This window comes from Pleurodeles waltl, chromosome 1_1 (genome assembly GCF_031143425.1).
Source record: "Pleurodeles waltl isolate 20211129_DDA chromosome 1_1, aPleWal1.hap1.20221129, whole genome shotgun sequence".
NCBI lineage: Eukaryota > Metazoa > Chordata > Amphibia > Caudata > Salamandridae > Pleurodeles > Pleurodeles waltl.
This window is the reverse complement of record NC_090436.1, coordinates 172,926,911-172,947,128: the sequence shown is the minus strand read 5'-3', so window position 1 is coordinate 172,947,128 and position 20,218 is coordinate 172,926,911. Positions and strand designations below refer to the sequence as shown.

At 42.9% G+C, this 20,218-nt stretch overlaps 1 protein-coding gene across 4 annotated transcripts in view; it reads right to left on the bottom strand.

Moving 5' to 3' along the window:
* Positions 1-20,218, bottom strand: part of WDR7 (WD repeat domain 7) — a 972,184-nt gene that overhangs the window by 923,121 nt on the left and 28,845 nt on the right. For all 4 annotated transcript variants that reach the window (XM_069219934.1, XM_069219942.1, XM_069219953.1 and 1 more), the window contains exons 2-3: positions 10,679-10,848; positions 3,295-3,401 (exon numbers count right to left, since the gene is read on the bottom strand). In XM_069219934.1, coding sequence (XP_069076035.1) covers positions 3,295-3,401; positions 10,679-10,837 — 266 coding nt within the window. In that variant the 5' untranslated portion in view covers positions 10,838-10,848. The remainder of the gene's footprint in view (positions 1-3,294; positions 3,402-10,678; positions 10,849-20,218) is intronic.

The following is a 20,218-nucleotide window of genomic DNA, read 5'->3' as shown; positions in this document are numbered from 1 at the left end:
GCAGAAAATGACACTTCCGCCTTTACATAGCCACTGCATGGCTTTATCTTACAACACGTTTCGAGAGGGCAGTCTTTGGCCCCACTTATTAGTGGACATAGGTGAATCCAAGTGCCTAGTTGGCCCCCACTAGTTATGGACTGGAGGGGAGTTCTGTAACTCTGTGTACTCCTACAAGACACATGCATTTTACTTAACGTTCTATGCACAACTTATGCCTCTATCATGCAGGGTGTATCCACCGTCTTTTGTCCTGATGAAGACCCAGTTTATTTTAAATCAATGCACCATGGGTTGAAATGTTGACGCTGACTGTTCTTAACACTTAGATGTATGGATCTATAATGTTTGGCTGTATAAAAGCAAAGGTATCAGATGTAACAGACTGCAACTAATAGTACTGTAAGAGGAGGGGCACAAGACCATAATATTTCATAACAAAAGCATGAAATCAGTTCAAAAAATTGTTTAGTACTAGTTAATCAACCAATCTGCCAAGTGCAAAGGAGTTATTATGGAATTACTGCCATGCCTTGATTGAGAAGAAAAGATCCAAATGTGTTTGAAGACATGGTGTTGGTCTTCCCACTTTTAGTTGAGCCTTTCTTAGGCTGCTATGCCCAACACTTCTAAAAACTAGTCTATATCTTTGGTGGAGAGGGTCCATAATTTTCCCTTCGCAAGAGGATAACTATCAACAGCTCTGGAAATAGCGATCCATCTCCTCCAACGGTTTGTTACATTGCTGAAGATGGTTGTATCATGAGAACAGCCAGTGAAGAAGAGAGACAGAATTTGTATATATTGGTTTTACTCATGGAGGTCCATATTCAGAACACTTCATGTCCAGATTAAGACCGGACCAAAGGACATGGAGCAGCTTTCAGTCTGAGTCAGCGGATCAAGAACTAGTAGTCCAGCCAATGTCCTGCCAAATGTAGATGTGGCTGTTCCTCTCAGGTATTCTTTTAATAGTGGATTGTGACTGAAATTGACAGTGTATGTGGAGTGCACTGTGGTTTAGGGAACCATTCTGTTATGAAGATGTTACACAACAGTGAAATAAAGCCCTTGAATTGGCCCCAGGTTTTCAGAAAGGTCTTTATGGGAGATGCCTGAAGAATTTAAGGGGGTGAGTCAAATCTGCTTTGAGGCAATGTACCTGCTAACTGTACTATAATTGTTGTGATGTCTTTAATTTGGAAATCAGTAAGCGTCCTTTGAAAGAGTTTGATATTTTCTTTGTGCCTTAAATCTTGAAGTGACCAATGTTTCCAGGATATAGTTTTTCCATTAATTGTTATTTTGGCAGTATCTCACAACAGAGCATCATCAAGATGAAACCTGCATATTTTCAACTATCTATGCGTTGCAACCCAAGCAGTGATCATCAAGGATCTGATCAAATTGTCCGATTTGGATGGAACCTCTTTCAATTTATATATTATGTCAATGCATAAACAGCAACAAAACAGCTTTGCTTCAATGGTTAACTACGCTGAGTTCATCATAAGTTTAGGAATCATCTGCAGGAACTGGTGAACTTGAGGACGCATATTGCCTTGAAAACGTAAGTGCTGGCTTCAGACTTGCCTATATGTATGATTTGCTATGTGGGTCTATGCTTTGAAGTAAGCCTGGGGAACCTGCAGTGGTAACATCCATAAGTTATATTCAAATCTGGGGGCCACTTCCATCCAGATTACTTGTACACTACCAGTGAGTGATGAATAAAGCTCAGACCATTGGACTTTGTTAACTACCTGGGTGCCCGGTACAAGCTGGTCTCGTCCTCAGCCACGGTTCCTGTGTGCCGGTGACAAGACCAGCTCGTCCTGCAACCGGACCATGGGGGGAGCCTCCCACCCAGAATCGCCTCCCCTTCACCCCCGACAACCCCTCCAGTGATGTCTGATGATGTCAGCGCACCATCAGAGGTCGCCTATCGGAAGAGAAATGCTTTTGCATTGTGCAAATAACCACTGCTTCTCAACACCTTATCTTGTGCCCATCTTGAAAATACAAAGGTTTTCTTGATACCTATTTTCACTCTTTATATTTCACCAAATAAATTGCTGTATACCCGGTATACAATGAAAACCCATTGCACGGTGCAGCTCATTTATTGGCTCTGGGTACCTAGGGTCTTGATGAACCTACAAGCCCTATATATAGCCACAACCAGAAGAGTCCAGCAGACGTAACGGTATATTGCTTTTGAAAATCTGACATTGCAGAAAAATGTTACAGAGTAAAACGTGGAGAAAAATGGCTGTTTTCAATATTGTTTTATTTCAGCTGTTATTTTCTGTGGGAAAATCTTGTAGGATCTATACAATGACCCCTTATTGAATTCAGAATTTTGTCTACTTTTCAGAAATGTTGAGCTGTCCGGGATCTAGCATTGGTTTCAGACCCATTTCTGTCACTAACTGGAAGGAGGATAAAAGCACAAAAAATAGTAAAAATGGGGTATGTCCCAGTAAAATGCCAAAATTGTGTTGAAAAATGTGTTTTTCTGATTTACGTCTGCCTGTTCCTGAAAGCTGGGAAGATGGTGATTTCAGCACTGCAAACCCTTTACTGGTGCCATTTTCAGGGGGAAAAAACACAGGCCTTCTTCCGCAGCCCTTTTTCCTCCTTTTTTTTTTTTTTTTTTTTAAAAAAACGAAATTTTCGCTGTATTTTGGCTAATTTCTGGCTCTCCTCCAGGGGAACCCACAAGCACTGGGTACCGCTAGAATCCCTAGGATGTTGGAAAAAAAGGATGCAAACTTGGTGTGGGTAGCTTATGTGGACAAAAAGTTATGAGGGACTAAGCCCGAACTGCCCCAAATAGCAAAAAAAAGGCCTGGCACCTGGAGTGGGGGGGAGGGGAGGAAGGCCTGGCAGCGAAGGGGTTAACAAAGGGTTTCAGGTTATCAATATTATCTTTCCAAGAGCCCATACGCTGAGGACATACGAGTTCTTAGGGTTATGTGAAACCATGTGAAAAAATAGTCAACGCAGTACAAACGGTGGTGTATCTGGTCAGTGGCAACACCTTAATCTTACTCCAATTTAACTTGTACCCAAGAAAACAGAGAACTCTAGAATTAAAAGAGACCCATAAGAGAACCCATACTGAAAATCAAATTTATATTTTTCAGACTTTTCCAATGATGATGGTAGAGATTTTATTGATCACCTTTTGTTTTGTGCCAGGATACCCTCCTGTACTGTAGTAACAGTGCACTCCAGAAGTAGATTGATAATAAAATGTGCCTTTAAATAAAAACAGCCTACACAACTTACCCACTTTCAGAGGCAGTCACAACATACTGCTTGTCGCTTGTTGCAGAAGCTTTGGATATGCATGTAATGGAAGACATGTGGCCAAACAACAATGCTCGAGGATTGATCTGTAAAGAAGAACAGACTATAAACACACCAAATACATGCTAAGCTACCTATGGCCACAGGCATGCCATGAAAGTAGAAAATAATCTGTTATTTGATTTGCAACCGAAGTGGCACTTTAAATGCACATTATCTCAGCAAAATGACAGTAATAAACATTTGAAGCTTACAGGCATAATCGGACTCCAGCTGATGAGGGAAATATCAGAGCCCAAGCACACAGAGCACTGCAATGTGAAACCTTTGACAGATGGTGAGCTGCACAAAAGCCAAACAACACAAATAAAAGCCAGTATTTTCAAGACAATGCTGATACACAGTATTTTTTGTCATTCCCTTTGCACTTTGGTGTAGAATAATTTATTCAAATTTACTCTATTTTTCTAAACTGGTGTAGGATGTTTTTTGTGTTGTGTTTTCACTTTCTTACTGCTTGTGCGTTGCATAAGTACTTCACACATTGCCTCTAAGCTAAGCCTGACTGCTGTTTGTGCCAGCTTAGCCAAGGATAAACACAGATTAATTTGGGGTTTGTTTGTGCATTACCCAGACAAGGATGGTTGGTGCTTGACCAGGGCTCACAGTCCAGTCAACTAGTAACCCAATTTCCCACAGTGGTTATCAGCATTGAGGATCAGGACTTGTGTTGGTGCAGTACTATACAGCGATTTGTGTTACACAAAAATCAGAGATAAATAATTTGACAACAGAGAGACCTCTTTTTAAATGCTTGCTTTGTTTCTCAATTGGCTGTTTTCTCCATTTTCTACATTTAAGTATGCTACTTTCCTTTTTGCACCATGGAGAGGGCGATGGATCTGGGCAACTTTGACGTCCTCAGAAGGGTTGAACTGCTGAAACTCTGCAAGCAGAGGGGCTAAAAGCAGATAACAGGGCTACCAAACTAGATGTCCTGGTAGCTCTCAGGGCCTTTCAGTAGGTGCAGAGGTGGCAGTCCACATAAGGAGAGGATCACGTGGATGACAGTGAGGAGGAGGGAGCACAAACATAGGAGGAGAGAAAGAGAGAGGACCCAGTCCAGGGTCCCGAGCTACCAGGCGAGGCCAACTCGACCCAAGCAGAAGACCAGGATGGAGCATGCAGCAGTGTGTACCAGCGGCCTGACCCTAACGGAACTGGAGGGCCGGAGAAAGGAGAGAAAACTCAGACTATAGCTGGCCAAGCTAAGGAAGGACGAGAAGAGGATGGCTCATGAGCTGAGTCTCAAGGAGTTGGACATGAAAGCTAAGAAGGTGGAGTCCAGAAACATTGGTGGCAGCATACCTGCAGTGCCCACTGGAGAGGTGAGGGTTTGCATACCCAAAGACCTGGTGCCCAGTAATGTGGTGGGAGATGACATTGATAAATGGTTCTCATCGTACCAGGTAGCTCTGAAGTTACACAACATCCCAGAGGGGAACTGGGTTAGCTTGTGGAGGTACATACCCAGGGTGGGGAAGGACACCCTTCTCACACTTGAGGAAGAGGACCAAACCAAGAATGCCCTCATGAAGGCCATTCTTTGGACCAAAATTGGGCTGACCCCTGAGAAGTACTGACTGAGGTTCAGGGACAACAACAACCTCTCTAACCAGTCCTGGGTGGGCTTTTTAGATTATTCCAACAAGGCACTGAAGGGCTGGTTGAGGAGCAGCAAAGGGGAGAAAGATCAATGAGGCGGTCAAGGATGTCACCCTCATTCTTGACAGCAGACCTCAAAATAAGGAGCGCTCCCGATAAGGCATTGTAAGCAAAGGAGCTCAGGATTAAGCAGCTCACGGGCAGCCCAGGTGAGAAGAAGGTGGTAACTAGATATGCTCTAGACAGAGGAGGCTGAGGTCATGTTGGTACCAGTGAGAAGGAGCGGTATAGCAGATCAAACAGAGGTGATGGCAGGGTCAACATTTAAAAGAATTGCCTTTTCCTTTAGATTTACATAACTGAGTGCACATTTTTAATGAATCGCCTGATTTTTTAGACCCATGTTCTTGCTATTATTGCAGATGACGAGATGACCCTAAGTACGAGTTGCGGACCCATGATTCAAATGCACTGACCAGTTTCTGGATCATGTGCCAATCAAATGTTGCACTTTAACAAATTTTATACATAAAAATGTTCATCGCCGATAAAAAACTGCAATCATTGCAAATTAATTGAACTGCCTTATCCCCACATATCAGCCCACATGTAAATTTAAATGAGGTCTCATGTGCCAAGAGGCCTGCCTGTGAGCATGTGTTGTGCTGAGTCAGACAAAAATCATCCTCACCGAGTTGTCACATCTATATGAATGTTGCACGTTGCATGCAGCCTACCAAGAGCAACCAAAACTAGCTGTTCACATGCAGCTGACCTTATACCAATTAAAAGGCACTGAAGCCTGCAGCTGACAAGCCAGTATACATAAACCATTACATTGGGTGAGGCTCCATTTGGGAGACTCACAACATAGCTAAGAATAAAACACTTTATCCTACCATTGAATTAACTTCACATTTCAGACTTAACCTTTCTCTCATATATGAACGTCATTTTCCTTGGGCCATTATGTTAGTTCCATTTACACATTACTATGCTTCAAAGTCTTCCTCTACAGACATTACTAACATATTTTTTCACATTACAAGATGGTGTGGGTTTGGGTGCTACTGGTGGCATTTTACTTTCAACTATTAGTTACTCTTAAACATGACAAACTGATGTATGCTAATTATGTTGTTTCTGTTCCCAGTAAATATTCAACTAATCCACAGTATGAATACACACCCTGACCCTCTCATTCTGAATATACATTTTACATTTAAATTATATTAGTAGTAGTTTAAATTATGTTATGTTAGTAGTACAAATTGTTTTTAAAGGACACTATAAACATATTCAGCTGTACTCTTTTGTTGTTAGTATTTCACTAGCCACAGCAATCCTGCCCTCACTGGTTTTCGCTTTTCACTCTCCTTGCAGATGCTCTTGGTGTCCTTTTGTTTCTTGCACTTTATCTGCATTAGCTTCCTAGTGTCTTCTCTTCGTGCACCTTAAGTTCTAAAACTCACGCAGCAATGTGTCCCACCTTTATGGGATTGTTGCCTATTAAAGCAGTGAAAGAGTGGTGGTTGAACTGTGGTTAAGTTGAAGGCAGGTAATGTACACATGTCCAGGTATAGCCTGGTGTGATGGTGCAGAACTATGCCCCTTCTTGCCCGAAAACATTACCCCCCCCCCATCTACTACTGCTGACTTGAGAAGTACATACAGTTCCGCCATAATGACATCATGGATATTTAAAAAGGAGTTGTTATCAATATCATCACAGGTGCAAAACAAACTGATCTGGTTCACCAACATTAGCCAAACCAACTTCTAGGTCATATTTGCCTCTTCATGACAAACTCTCACTTACTTTTTAGATACTCATAAGAGCGTCTACCACGTTCATTAAGGTCTGATCCACGATTTACAACTCCATCAGCTGCTTTGGGATTTTTATGGGTAATGACACAGTTTTGCTGCCAATCACTGTAAATTCTCTTAAAGATACCTTATGACCAGCATTCATTCAAACAATTATATCTGACATTCAGCTTTACAGAGAATGTCAGACACTTAGAACTGTGGTGGTGTGGCCCTAAAACCAAGGGTTCCTGTTAATTTCTGTGAACCAATGTACCCTCAGAATGGCGATTAAAATATTTCAACATAAATGTGAGTTTCTAAATTGACAAAGAGCAGACCATTCGAGCAGACTTACTATACTAAAAGCCTCAACGTTTTAGCCTCCTTTCATCAATTTAGAAAAAAATCACATACTGCTCAAGGCACACTAGTAACAGCAATCTTCACATCTCTTACCAAAGCGCATTGGCAGGACCAGGATCACAACACACATTGACGCAGTAGCCCATTGGTTATGCACTTTTGAGGTTTTGTACCTCTCCAGAGATTCTGTATACCTATCCTATTTTTCAGCTTTAGATCTGGGCAATTCCAAAAACTGAATGATGTGGGCTCACTCACGTAATGGGACCTGCTTCATCATAGGCCACCTTCTCCCACCTTGGTAAGATGGTACTACCAGGACAGGCTCAACATCAAGTTGGACTATTTTGAGGGAGTTCTTGGAAATTACTTAGTCTGGATAATTACCTGGGATCCAGCTGTTTTAGCTAAAAATACATTATATTAAACCACAAGGAAACCTTTATCCAGTGGTGTTATAGGTATATATCAAAATACTAAAGAAGTATACTCAAAGGATGCTTTTGGGTACCATTGCCCTTGGGTATCTCTGTGGTGCCAACATGTTTCTGCTGTTGGATAGCCTAATTAGGTCTTGGGTACTCATCAGGTCTTATCTTAGTATCCTTATTTTAATCTATGTGATAATGTAAAGGAAAGGACCAATCACTCCCTGTGAGAACAATAGTTAATGACCTAATCCAGAGAGACCATGTGCATCATGGTCTGTTGAGGAATGGGCGACTTCTAATGGTGTGCTTTCATCAAGGAGATTCCCTATCTGTATTCCTACCCTGACCTCGGGTACAGCTGTCTTACCAGATGGCTGTACACAGGGCAGGAATAATGAGGGATTCTCAGATAAGGCTGAGTCCGCCCTCATAGCCCCATATTACCAGGGTGGCCTGTGATGAAGCTAAACGTATTACATGAGTGAGCCCACCTCATCCAGATCTTGGAATTGCCTTGATTTAAAGCTGAAAAGTAGGATATGTAGACAGAATCTTTGGAGAAGCACAAACATACACAAGTGCCTAACCAATGGGCTACCGCATCAATATGTGTTGTGATGAGGCAGACATGGGGTCTATTTCAGCCTCTTTTTCTCTCTTGGTGAGAAGGAAATATCGAAGTGTCCCTCATACTAATTCAGTTTCAATAGTCTGCATTCCCCCCCCCCCCCCAAGTACTATACAGTATATATATATATATATATATATATATATATATATATATATATATATAAATATATATCAGAAAGTAGCAACCACATGATGAGAATCAATTTTAAACCGACTTATGATCACCTGCAATAAGTAAAAGCCCTTCAAAGGGATGTTGCAAGCCCAAATGGAAGCAATTTCAGTGTTGGAGGTGATTACCCATATGTCTGCAAATGATGATGGGAATTACAAATTACATTCATTTGAGGAAGCATGCTGCCAGTGTCCAGGCTCTTCTGGCATGTATTGCTACTCTAAACTAGTTCAAGATAGCCAAACTGGTAAGGTGTGGGGAGCAGAATTTAAAATAGGGAGGGGAAAAAAGAACCTCAGTTGAACCTGTACTGGGGCGGGTGACTGGGGGAGCTATCTGCCTGGGGGAGTTCGGGACAGGATGATGGAGCTTGAAGCCACACTAAGGTAAGAGGGCAGCAAGTTAGGCATTGATGTGAGGAGAGAAGGGATAACTATGGTGGTGGGAAAGTGTGCCATCTTTAGGGAACACTTAAGCCCTCCAACATGGCATCCTAATCACCCGCCAAGGGATGTCAATGCAGGCTCCTTGGTTCCTTCCTCTGTAGGACTTTACTTTCAGTCTATTTTATAGCAGCTTGGCACCAAACTTCGAATACATGGGGAGTTGAGAGATTCCAGTTCATTCAGTTTCATGCATAACCTGCACAACACTTTCCATTTCAGACATGCGCTCTCTAACCGTTTTATACATTCTCTCTCTACCTTGACAGTTAGCTAGCTTGTTTTTCTACATTTGAATTTGGGAGATTTATTTACAATGTTTTACCATATAAAAACTGACCCTGAACCTTCAAACTTTGTCTTTAAGTGTAAAATCTGGCCCAGAAATATATACATATTAGGTCTGGTACATTTACAAATAAGACAGCTATTAAAACACCACAAAATCTCCAAAACAAACCACCAAAAATACACAAAATGAAAATAGAACAATAAAGCTCAGAGCTTTTTTCCAAAAGATAAATGTTTTCTGTACATTGAACACCACATGAAATGCACTGCAGATATAAGCAGTGGGTCAATGAAAGATTGATTCAGGGTATTACCCTTTATAAATTAGGAATCTTTTCAATTAAAGATTTAGATGCTTTCAATTGCCCAGGGCCATATGAAATTTTAAACTACTGCATCAAATAGGATAAGGTACTGAGATATATCATTTCTAAGGTCAAACACTCAATTTTACAAAACGACATGAAACAGAAAAATACTGCTGCTGAAGTACTGAAGTGATGTCAATATTTCATCAGACTTCTGGGATAAGATGTGTTGCAGCGTGGAACACGGACATAAGTGAAACCAGTCATGAATCAGGAAAGCCAGCTCACACTCCGATAGTTACCACAAATTGAGAATGTTTCTCAACAGAAAAGGAAGCAAGATTAAAGACCTTGCAATCATATTGATATGTTTAGTTAGTTTCAGGTCAAAGTAAAATAAAAATAAATAAAAAGATTTAGCTACAACTACTAAAACTAATTGTTTCCCCTGTGACAATTTCTCTTGACCCTCATCATTTGGAAGTTCTTCAAGGGATGTTTGAAGAAGTAAGCAGCAATTACTGCCTCAAAATAATATGAACTGATTGGTTATGTTGATGCATCGCCCTTTGAAAGTTTAAAGTCAGCACCTGAGATGTTTGATTTTCTGAACAGACTTTAACATATGTAATGCTGCATATCCCCGCACTGCTGATTCCATAGATCAAGCAAGAGATTCATTTTTTGCACAAATGTTCATTGTACAATGTGCCTTTGCCCCATTTTATGCATCCTTTCTAGATGTTACATCTATGAACTTAAGAGGAAAACACAAATAGTGAAGGGCAGCTAGGTGTGAAAGGGCCTAGTAAAATTTGAGAAATTGTAAATATATGGTTTATTAATATAAGTATTAAACTTTCTGCTATCTGTTTTTGTAGAAAAGAAAACAAAGATAACGTTCTATAAAGTGATTACTTAGGACGCAAATTGGTTACATGCAAAAGCTGGGACAGACTATGAGTCAGGCCCCCTGGTTAGACATTCTACAACTTAACTGTACTGCATTTTCGTATCATGCTATTAACAGTGTGTAACATGGCAGCTAAATGGAAGTGCCTGCATGGATTATAAAAACGTAATTATTAATGCTTACAAGTGAACCTAAAACCTAGGTTCCATGTCCAGACAAAAGAAAATATCCTGTGCACCAAAATAACTCAAAAGATGGAAGAGAGGTTATCAGCTTTCAAACACAAGGACATGATCAATACAATCATACATACAATGAGCTCTTGCACATACTTCTAGATCTGAGGTAAGGTCCCAGAGGCATATTTGTCCATCATGGCATCCTGTGACCACTGTTGCCAAGTCCTCCATTACCAGTATTGCTGAAATGCAGTGTGTGGGTGCCTTTCGTCCCCAAAGAACGATTGGAAGAACAAGGCTGTTCGTCGCCATCTTGCTTACACCTGCAATTGAAATGAAGACATTACTTCTCATGGAATGATGAAGACTGTACAAACATTTTTGTATGGTTGTTAATTCAGCATTGGAAAGTTTGCTTCTTTCTTATTGAATAGCATTGTATTACACACAAATTAAAAACTGAACGTGGTCTGCATTTTAAAACCTTGAGTACAATACTTCTTTCTGATTTGCACCATTATTATTATGTTCACTAGCCCTAAAATAGGGGATCATTCCATATCTAACCGCAAATATCTAAATGGTGTATTGCTGACATCCATCTAGCAAGAACTGCGGCGGCCTGTACAGGGAAGGATTTATTACTGCTCAATCAATTTTGGGTATTTTACAAGAGCCCTTTCACTCACAAACTCTTTGGTCATCTTTACGTGGTCTAGAGCACAGTTAGAAATCTAGGTCCTGGAACCCTGGTTATATTTAAATCAGTTTGTCCATTGTACTTCTCATTAATGGATTTGAAGAACTAAAAATATCATGCTTTAAAAAAGCCCGATTTTAGAGTGCGAGCCCAGCACTATAGCAGTGTTTGTTTCTTAAACAATCTCTCCCTTACCTGGAACGTAGACTCTGCTAGCTTGGAAGTGTGGATTCAGCCTGTCTGTATCCAAGGAGATTCTGAATAGAGCAGCAGTTGGCTTTCCCCCTGACCACAGGGACTGGACTTCAGTTAACTGGCTCCTTATATAAGTTCCTATTGGTTGTTGCATATGTTGTTGTGATAGGTTGTTGGGATATGGTCTTTCATTGGTTGCTGGCTCCAGGGCTACAGTTTTGATTGGTGGAGAGGGCTGGGAATCTGACTGGCTGTTGGTTCTAAGGCTTAGATTCTGATTGGCTGTTAGTTCTAGGATTGTGATTGGTGGATAGGGCTGAGATTCTGATTGGCTGTTGGTTCTAGGGCTGGGATTCTGATTGGTTGCTGGTTTTAGGGCTGGGGCTGTGATTGGTGGTCAGGAATAGGGCTATGATTGGTGATTAGGGCTGGGTCTCCCATTTGTTGGGTGAATCAGGGATTGAAATTGGATTGGCTAGGGTTAGGACCAGCTTCTTATTGACCAGTAGGCCTATAAAAGGCTAGGATTCAGGGCGTCTCAGCCCGGGCGTCGAGGCAAAGGGCGGAGAGGACAAGGGCAGTTGTCTGTTTGGGCCTGTGGGCGGAGAGGACAAGGGCAGTTGTCTGTTTGGGCCTGTTTGGGCCTGTGGGCGGAGAGGACAAGGGCAGTTGTCTGTTTGGGCCTGTTCGGGACAGGTAGGGACTAGGGCCAGAAATGCTGCCCAATTCACATTTGACCATGAATGGTTTCAGCCCCTACACATCCCTCAACATGCAAACACATATTCTACAAAGGCATCCAAATCATGCATCACAAACTGACCACAGACAGATTGCATTGCCCCTTCATCCAACACAATACCCTATATACAACACATATACACATATCCCCCACAACTACTACAGTCAAACACCTGCATTCTCACAGCCAACACTACTCTGTCCACTGCCAATAACACAACCTGCCATCACCCACACAACACAAAACCACACTATACATTTCTATCAGTCTCAGCCTTCCAGATACACACTCTCTGCTCATACTAACCAACAACACTATCCGCTGTTTGCTCCACACAGACCACCTGTCATCATAACAATGCCCAAACCCTGCCTTCAAACACACAATCTACAAACACTCTTCCCCTCTCTTCACCAATTACACACAACCATACAATCCCCACATTTCACTCCTCCACACATATTACCTCCTCCAGTCATCACAACCAATACTAACTCCCCTGACACACACCCATCACCTCTTACACACCTCGTACATTCATCTCCAAAACAAATCAACACCCCATCTAACACTCAAATTCCACTTACCAGCACTAACTCACATACAAATCCCTCACCAAAAACAACTACACCAATATCCCCTCTCACTATTCCACAAAAACAATACCGACCACAAACATCAGCACATCAAAGCAACACAAACTTACATTACACCTATTGTCATACCCACTCCCACCCTCAGGACTACACAAAGAATAAAAATTCCATCCTATCTCCACCTCTACTTTCTCACTATTCACAAACACCTACCACAACCACCCCAACCCAGCAACTTTCATTCACTCGCCTCTTCTCCATTGCACAATTGAGAGCCTTACATCATGATCCACATGCTCCTCCACCACCCCTAACCCATACTCCATCCACACTAAACAAATGCAAACAAAATAAAAAACATGCCACTCATAGCAACCTTGCATCCCCTTGTCTGTTACATAATAAAACTACTCTACAAAAAACACTACACTCCTCATGGCTCTCTCAGCCACCAAGTCCACCACCCACACACACAGACCCAACAAAATGCCTCCTTAACCTGCTGGAAGAGGAACACTATATTGAAAAGTAAAACTATTGTGAGCCTCAAACAGTTATCACAACTAGCAACACTCCTGCTTCAAGCCCACATTATACTACTTACCCTTTTCCTAAACAAAACAACACTACCACTAACACACCTTTTCTAAACTGCCAGCTCATAAATGCTCGATCACTCTAAAAAAACAAGCACCACATCTACGACCTGCTCACAGACACACTACCTGACTTACTATTCATAACTGAATCCTGATTGGGAGATGACATGGCACCAGTGTTGCACGAAGCCGTTCCTCCGGGCTATCAAACCATCACTCAAAACCGTGTAGGCAAGAGAGGAGGTGGACTAGCTATTATATTCAAACAGGCAATGAACCTCAGTAAAACAGACAACATCTCCATACAAGGTTGTGAAGCCCTCCTTACCAGATGCCACCCTACTCCAACTTCCTCCTGTAACTTTCTCCTCCTTTACAGACCTCCACCTAACAACTCCACTTTCCCAGATGCCTTTCTAGACACAGTCTCAAACCTTATTACACTATACTCCAATCTATGCATTCTTGGGGATCTAAACATTTGGTTTGACAAACCCAATATGCCCCATCCAAAAGCTATCACCACTGACCTAGTCGCATTGAACCTACATCAGATTATACACAATCCCACACACATCGCTGGTCACATCCTAGATGTCATTTTTTGCTAAGCCCATATGATAACTTTTCGACATACAACTCCACAAATCAACACACCCCATAACTACTTACATACATACACCTATCGACCATGGAGCAAACTCAATTTGGATCACTTAGAAAACACAACTAACAGCAAACACAGATATTGATACAATTAATTATGTGCCAAAACTTTATGAGTGGCTACAGGAAGCTTTTGATGTCCTAATACCACTCAGAAAAACTAAACACAACAAAAGAAAACCAACACCTTGGAGAAACACAGAACTTAAAAAGATAAAGCAACAAATCAGAAAGTTGCAGCGGACCTGGCTCAAAACAAACAACAGTTAAGACAAACTGCAGCTACACAAACTTAACACGATATACAAATCATCAATCAAAAAAGCTAAAAAAAGATGTTACTCAGACAGAATTCAAAATGCTCAATCTACAACCAAGGAATTTAATAAAATTCTCAATGAATTTCGAAAACCTACATGCATGGAAGGAAGTCATCCCACTACTCAAGATTTCACAAACAAATTGGCAACTCACTACACAACCAAGGCAGACACATTGGACTCCTATTTAAAACAGAAGAAAACCATCAGCACCAACCCCTTTCCTAAAATACCCTTTAAGAATAAACCAACCCAACCTCTACAGTCCTTCAAACAAATACCCCAGGATGAATTTATGGACTTGGTCAAAGCAAGCCAACCTTCTGGTTGCCCTTCTGACCCTTGCCCACCACAAATCTTCAAGAACGTTCTTCTATCTACTTCTGCTGCCACACCTGTAAGAAGAATCATCAACAACTCTTTAACTTCAGGAACTTTTCCTGCAGACCTGCAAAAGACATACATACGACCTTTATTAAAGAAAACAAACCTAGACCCGCAAGACCCCAACAACTACAGACCAATCACAAATGGACCTTTCCTGGGCAAATTGATAGAAAGAGTAGCATTCACCCAGATGTCATAATTCATTGAAGACAATTCTATACTTTCAGACTTCCAAACTGGATTCCGCACAGGAAGAAGCACTGAATCGGCACTCATAGCAATCTGGGATGATCTTAAAAACACAGTCGACCGAAATGGAGTTGCTGCACTACTTCTCTTGGAGCTCTCAGCTGCCTTTGATACAGTTGACCATGGCACCTTAACTCAAAGACTCCACGAAGCCGGCATGCAAGGGATTGCTCTCGACTGGACTACTTCCTATCTTCAAAAAAGATCTAATATCATCCATTCGCCCCCCTTCTTGTCTGAACCCTACCTTACAAAAGCAGGGGTCCCCCAAAGGTCAATCATCTCACCATTGCTTTTCAACATCTACATGATATCTTTACCAGAACTGATCAATGATTTCCATCTCACATGCTACAACTATGCAGATGACACACAAATACTACTTAAATCAGAATGCCCCAAAAACATTGAAAACTCACAAATCTTCAGTTGCCTCAGAGCCGTTGATCAGTGGATGACCTGGAGCCATCTCAAACTAAATACCTCCAAAACAGAAATACTCATATGTGGTGACTGGAAAAATTATGACCCTCTGTGCGTCTGGCCTGACGATCTCGGACCACCTCCTCAATTATCCAAGGAAGTTAAAAACCTAGGAATCACCATGGATTCCAAGTTAACTATGAATGCCCAAGTGGACAAATTAGCACGAACAAGCTTCATCACCTTGAAGACTTTACGATGCATCTTCCCCCACCTCGGATTTCCACACAAGGTGCAAGCTACTATCTTGCTTGTACAATCCAAAGTGGATTATGTCAAAGGCCTCTACCATGGATCATCTGTATCTGTTATGAAAAAACTACAACATATCGAGAATTCTGCAGCCAAGCTACTATTACATGTAAAGCCGCAAGCCCACATCTCCCCTGCCTTGAGAGCACTACATTGATTACCCGTTGCCAGAAGATGCACTTTCAAGCTGCTTTGTATCACCCACAAAGCTATACATGGAACAGGACCGCTTTTTATCAGAAATGAAATTACCAAATACATCCAACAAAGAAACCTCCGCTCAAGATTGGCACCCGCCTTAGAACACCACCATACAAGAAAAAGACTATAGGTGGGACATCCTTCTTCGTCCAAGCAGCCAAACTATGGAATTCATTACCCCCAACTATAAGAGCCACAGACAACTTTCTTGTCTTCAGAAAACTACTCAAGAGTTGGCTCTTTCCGTCAAAACCACCATATTCAAACAAGTATGAACTGTATATACCTATGATGATAAATATTTTTTCAGATTATGTGTATATTTCAATTTATTTATAATTTCTTTAGAAAATATGTATCGCTACTATGTCATAAATGTATGTATGTATGTGTATATGTTGTTTCTGTGCTTGGCATGTTTCGTGGATCATTGCATGGCTCCTGGGTGGGTTGTTATACTAGATATCTATGAATTCCTGCTCTCATCTTATCACACTTATCTACTCATCATCATATGTCATGTCTCTATCAAACTATCCTCCATTCTCACTCTGACTCATCCCAAATTCCTTCTACTACTTTAATCTCCCAAATAACTCTGCCTAAGCTCTTCCCTCCGCTTTCCACATTTAACTCACCAAACCTCACTGTAAAGAAATGGCTCCCTGTTGCAGTTACCCCCCACTTTTTGCCTGATACTGATGCTGACTTGACTGAGAAGTGTGCTGGGACCCTGCTAACCAGGCCCCAGCACCAGTGTTCTTTCACCTAAAATGTACCATTGATCCCACAATTGGCACACCCTGGCATCCAGATAAGTCCCTTGTAACTGGTACCTCTGGTACCAAGGGCCCTGATGCCAGGGAAGGTCTCTAAGGGCTGCAGCATGCATTATGCCACCCTAGAGACCCCTCACTCAGCACAGCCACACTGCTTACAAGCCTGTGTGTGCTAGTGAGAACAAAATTAGTAAGTCGAAATGGCACTCCCCTCAGGGTGCCATGCCAGCCTCTCACTGCCTATGCAGTATAGATAAGACACCCCTCTAGCAGGCCTTACAGCCCTAAGGCAGGGTGCACTATACCATAGGTGAGGGTACCAGTGCATGAGCACTGTGCCCCTACAGTGTCTAAGCAAAACCTTAGACATTGTAAGTGCAGGGTAGCCATAAGAGTATATGGTCTGGGAGTCTGTTTTACACGAACTCCACAGCACCATAATGGCTACACTGAAAACTGGGAAGTTTGGTATCAAACTTCTCAGCACAATAAATGCACACTGATGCCAGTGTACATTTGATTGTAAAATACACCACAGAGGGCACCTTAGAGGTGCCCCCTGAAACTTAACCAACTATCTGTGTAGGCTGACTAGTTCCAGCAGCCTGCCACACTAGAGACATGTTGCTGGCCCCATGGGGAGAGTGCCTTTGTCACTCTGAGGCCAGTAACAAAGCCTGCACTGGGTGGAGATGCTAACACCTCCCCCAGGTAGGAGCTGTGACACCTGGCGGTGAGCCTCAAAGGCTCACCCCTTTGTCACAGCCCAGCAGGGCACTCCAGCTTAGTGGAGTTGCCCGCCCCCTCCGGCCACGGCCCCCACTTTTGGCGGCAAGGCTGGAGGGAACAAAGAAAGCAACAAGGAGGAGTCACTGGCCAGTCAGGACAGCCCCTAAGGTGTCCTGAGCTGAAGTGACTCTAACTTTTAGAAATCCTCCATCTTGCAGATGGAGGATTCCCCCAATAGGGTTAGGATTGTGACCCCCTCCCCTTGGGAGGAGGCACAAAGAGGGTGTACCCACCCTCAGGGCTAGTAGCCATTGGCTACTAACCCCCCAGACCTAAACACGCCCTTAAATTTAGTATTTAAGGGCTACCCTGAACCCTAGAAAATTAGATTCCTGCAACTACAAGAAGAAGGACTGCCCAGCTGAAAACCCCTGCAGCGGAAGACCAGAAGACGACAACTGCCTTGGCTCCAGAAACTCACCGGCCTGTCTCCTGCCTTCCAAAGATCCTGCTCCAGCGACGCCTTCCAAAGGGACCAGCGACCTCGACATCCTCTGAGGACTGCCCCTGCTTCGAAAAGACAAGAAACTCCCGAGGACAGCGGACCTGCTCCAAGAAAAGCTGCAACTTTGTTTCCAGCAGTTTTAAAGAACCCTGCAAGCTCCCCGCAAGAAGCGTGAGACTTGCAACACTGCACCCGGCGACCCCGACTCGGCTGGTGGAGATCCGACACCTCAGGAGGGACCCCAGGACTACTCTGATACTGTGAGTACCAAAACCTGTCCCCCCTGAGCCCCCACAGCGCCGCCTGCAGAGGGAATCCCGAGGCTTCCCCTGACCGCGACTCTTTGAATCCTAAGTCCCGACACCTGGGAGAGACCCTGCACCCGCAGCCCCCAGGACCTGAAGGACCGGACTTTCACTGGAGGAGTGACCCCCAGGAGTCCCTCTCCCTTGACCAAGTGGAGGTTTCCCCGAGGAACCCCCCCCTTGCCTGCCTGCAGCGCTGAAGAGATCCCTAGATCTCCCATTGACTTCCATTGCGAACCCGACGCCTGTTTCTACACTGCACCCGGCCGCCCCCGCGCTGCTGAGGGTGAAATTTCTGTGTGGACTTGTGTCCCCCCCGGTGCCCTACAAAACCCCCCTGGTCTGCCCTCCGAAGACGCGGGTACTTACCTGCAAGCAGACCGGAACCGGGGCACCCCCTTCTCTCCATTCTAGCCTATGTGTTTTGGGCACCACTTGGAACTCTGCACCTGACCGGCCCTGAGCTGCTGGTGTGGTGACTTTGGGGTTGCTCTGAACCCCCAACGGTGGGCTACCTTGGACCAAGAACTAAGCCCTGTAAGTGTCTTACTTACCTGGTTAACCTAACAAATACTTACCTCCCCTAGGAACTGTGAAAATTGCACTGTGTCCACTTTTAAAACAGCTATTTGCGAATAACTTGAAAAGTATACATGCAATTTTGATGATTTGAAGTTCCTAAAGTACTTACCTGCAATACCTTTCGAATAAGATATTACATGTAGAATTTGAACCTGTGGTTCTTAAAATAAACTAAGAAAAGATATTTTTCTATATAAAAACCTATTGGCTGGATTTGTCTCTGAGTGTGTGTACCTCATTTATTGTCTGTGTGTATGTACAACAAATGCTTAACACTACTCCTTGGATAAGCCTACTGCTCGACCACACTACCACAAAATAGAGCATTAGTATTATCTATTTTTACCACTATTTTACCTCTAAGGGGAACCCTTGGACTCTGTGCATGCTATTCCTTACTTTGAAATAGCACATACAGAGCCAACTTCCTACATTGGTGGATCAGCGGTGGGGTACAAGACTTTGCATTTGCTGGACTACTCAGCCAATACCTGATCACACGACAAATTCCAAAATTGTCATTAGAAATTCATTTTTGCAATTTGAAAAGTTTTCTAAATTCTTAAAAGACCTGCTAGGGCCTTGTGTTAGATCCTGTTTAGCATTTCTTTTAGAGTTTAAAAGTTTGTAAAAGTTTGAATTAGATTCTAGAACCAGTTGTAGATTCTTAAAAAGTATTCCAACTTTTAGAAGCAAAATGTCTAGCACAGATGTGACTGTGGTGGAACTCGACACCACACCTTACCTCCATCTTAAGATGAGGGAGCTAAGGTCACTCTGTAAAATAAAGAAAATAACAATGGGCCCCAAACCTACCAAAATACAGCTCCAGGAGCTTTTGGCAGAGTTTGAAAAGGCCAACCCCTCTGAGGGTGGCAACTCAGAGGAAGAGGATAGTGACTTGGAGGACAATTCCCCCCTACCAGTCCTATCTAAGGAGAACAGGGTCCCTCAAACCCTGACTCCAAAAATAATAGTCAGAGATGCTGGTTCCCTCACAGGAGAGACCAACACCTCTGAAATCACTGAGGATAGCCCCAGTGAAGAGGACATCCAGTTAGCCAGGATGGCCAAAAGATTGGCTTTGGAAAAGCAGCTCCTAGCCATAGAAAGGGAAAGAAAAGAGATGGGCCTAGGTCCCATCAATGGTGGCAGCAACTTAAATAGGGTCAGAGATTCTCCTGACATCCTAAAAATCCCCAAAGGGATTGTAACAAAATATGAAGATGGTGATGACATCACCAAATGGTTCACAGCTTTTGAGAGGGCTTGTGTAACCAGAAAAGTAAACAGATCTCACTGGGGTGCTCTCCTTTGGGAAATGTTCACTGGAAAGTGTAGGGATAGACTCCTCACACTCTCTGGAAAAGATGCAGAATCTTATGACCTCATGAAGGGTACCC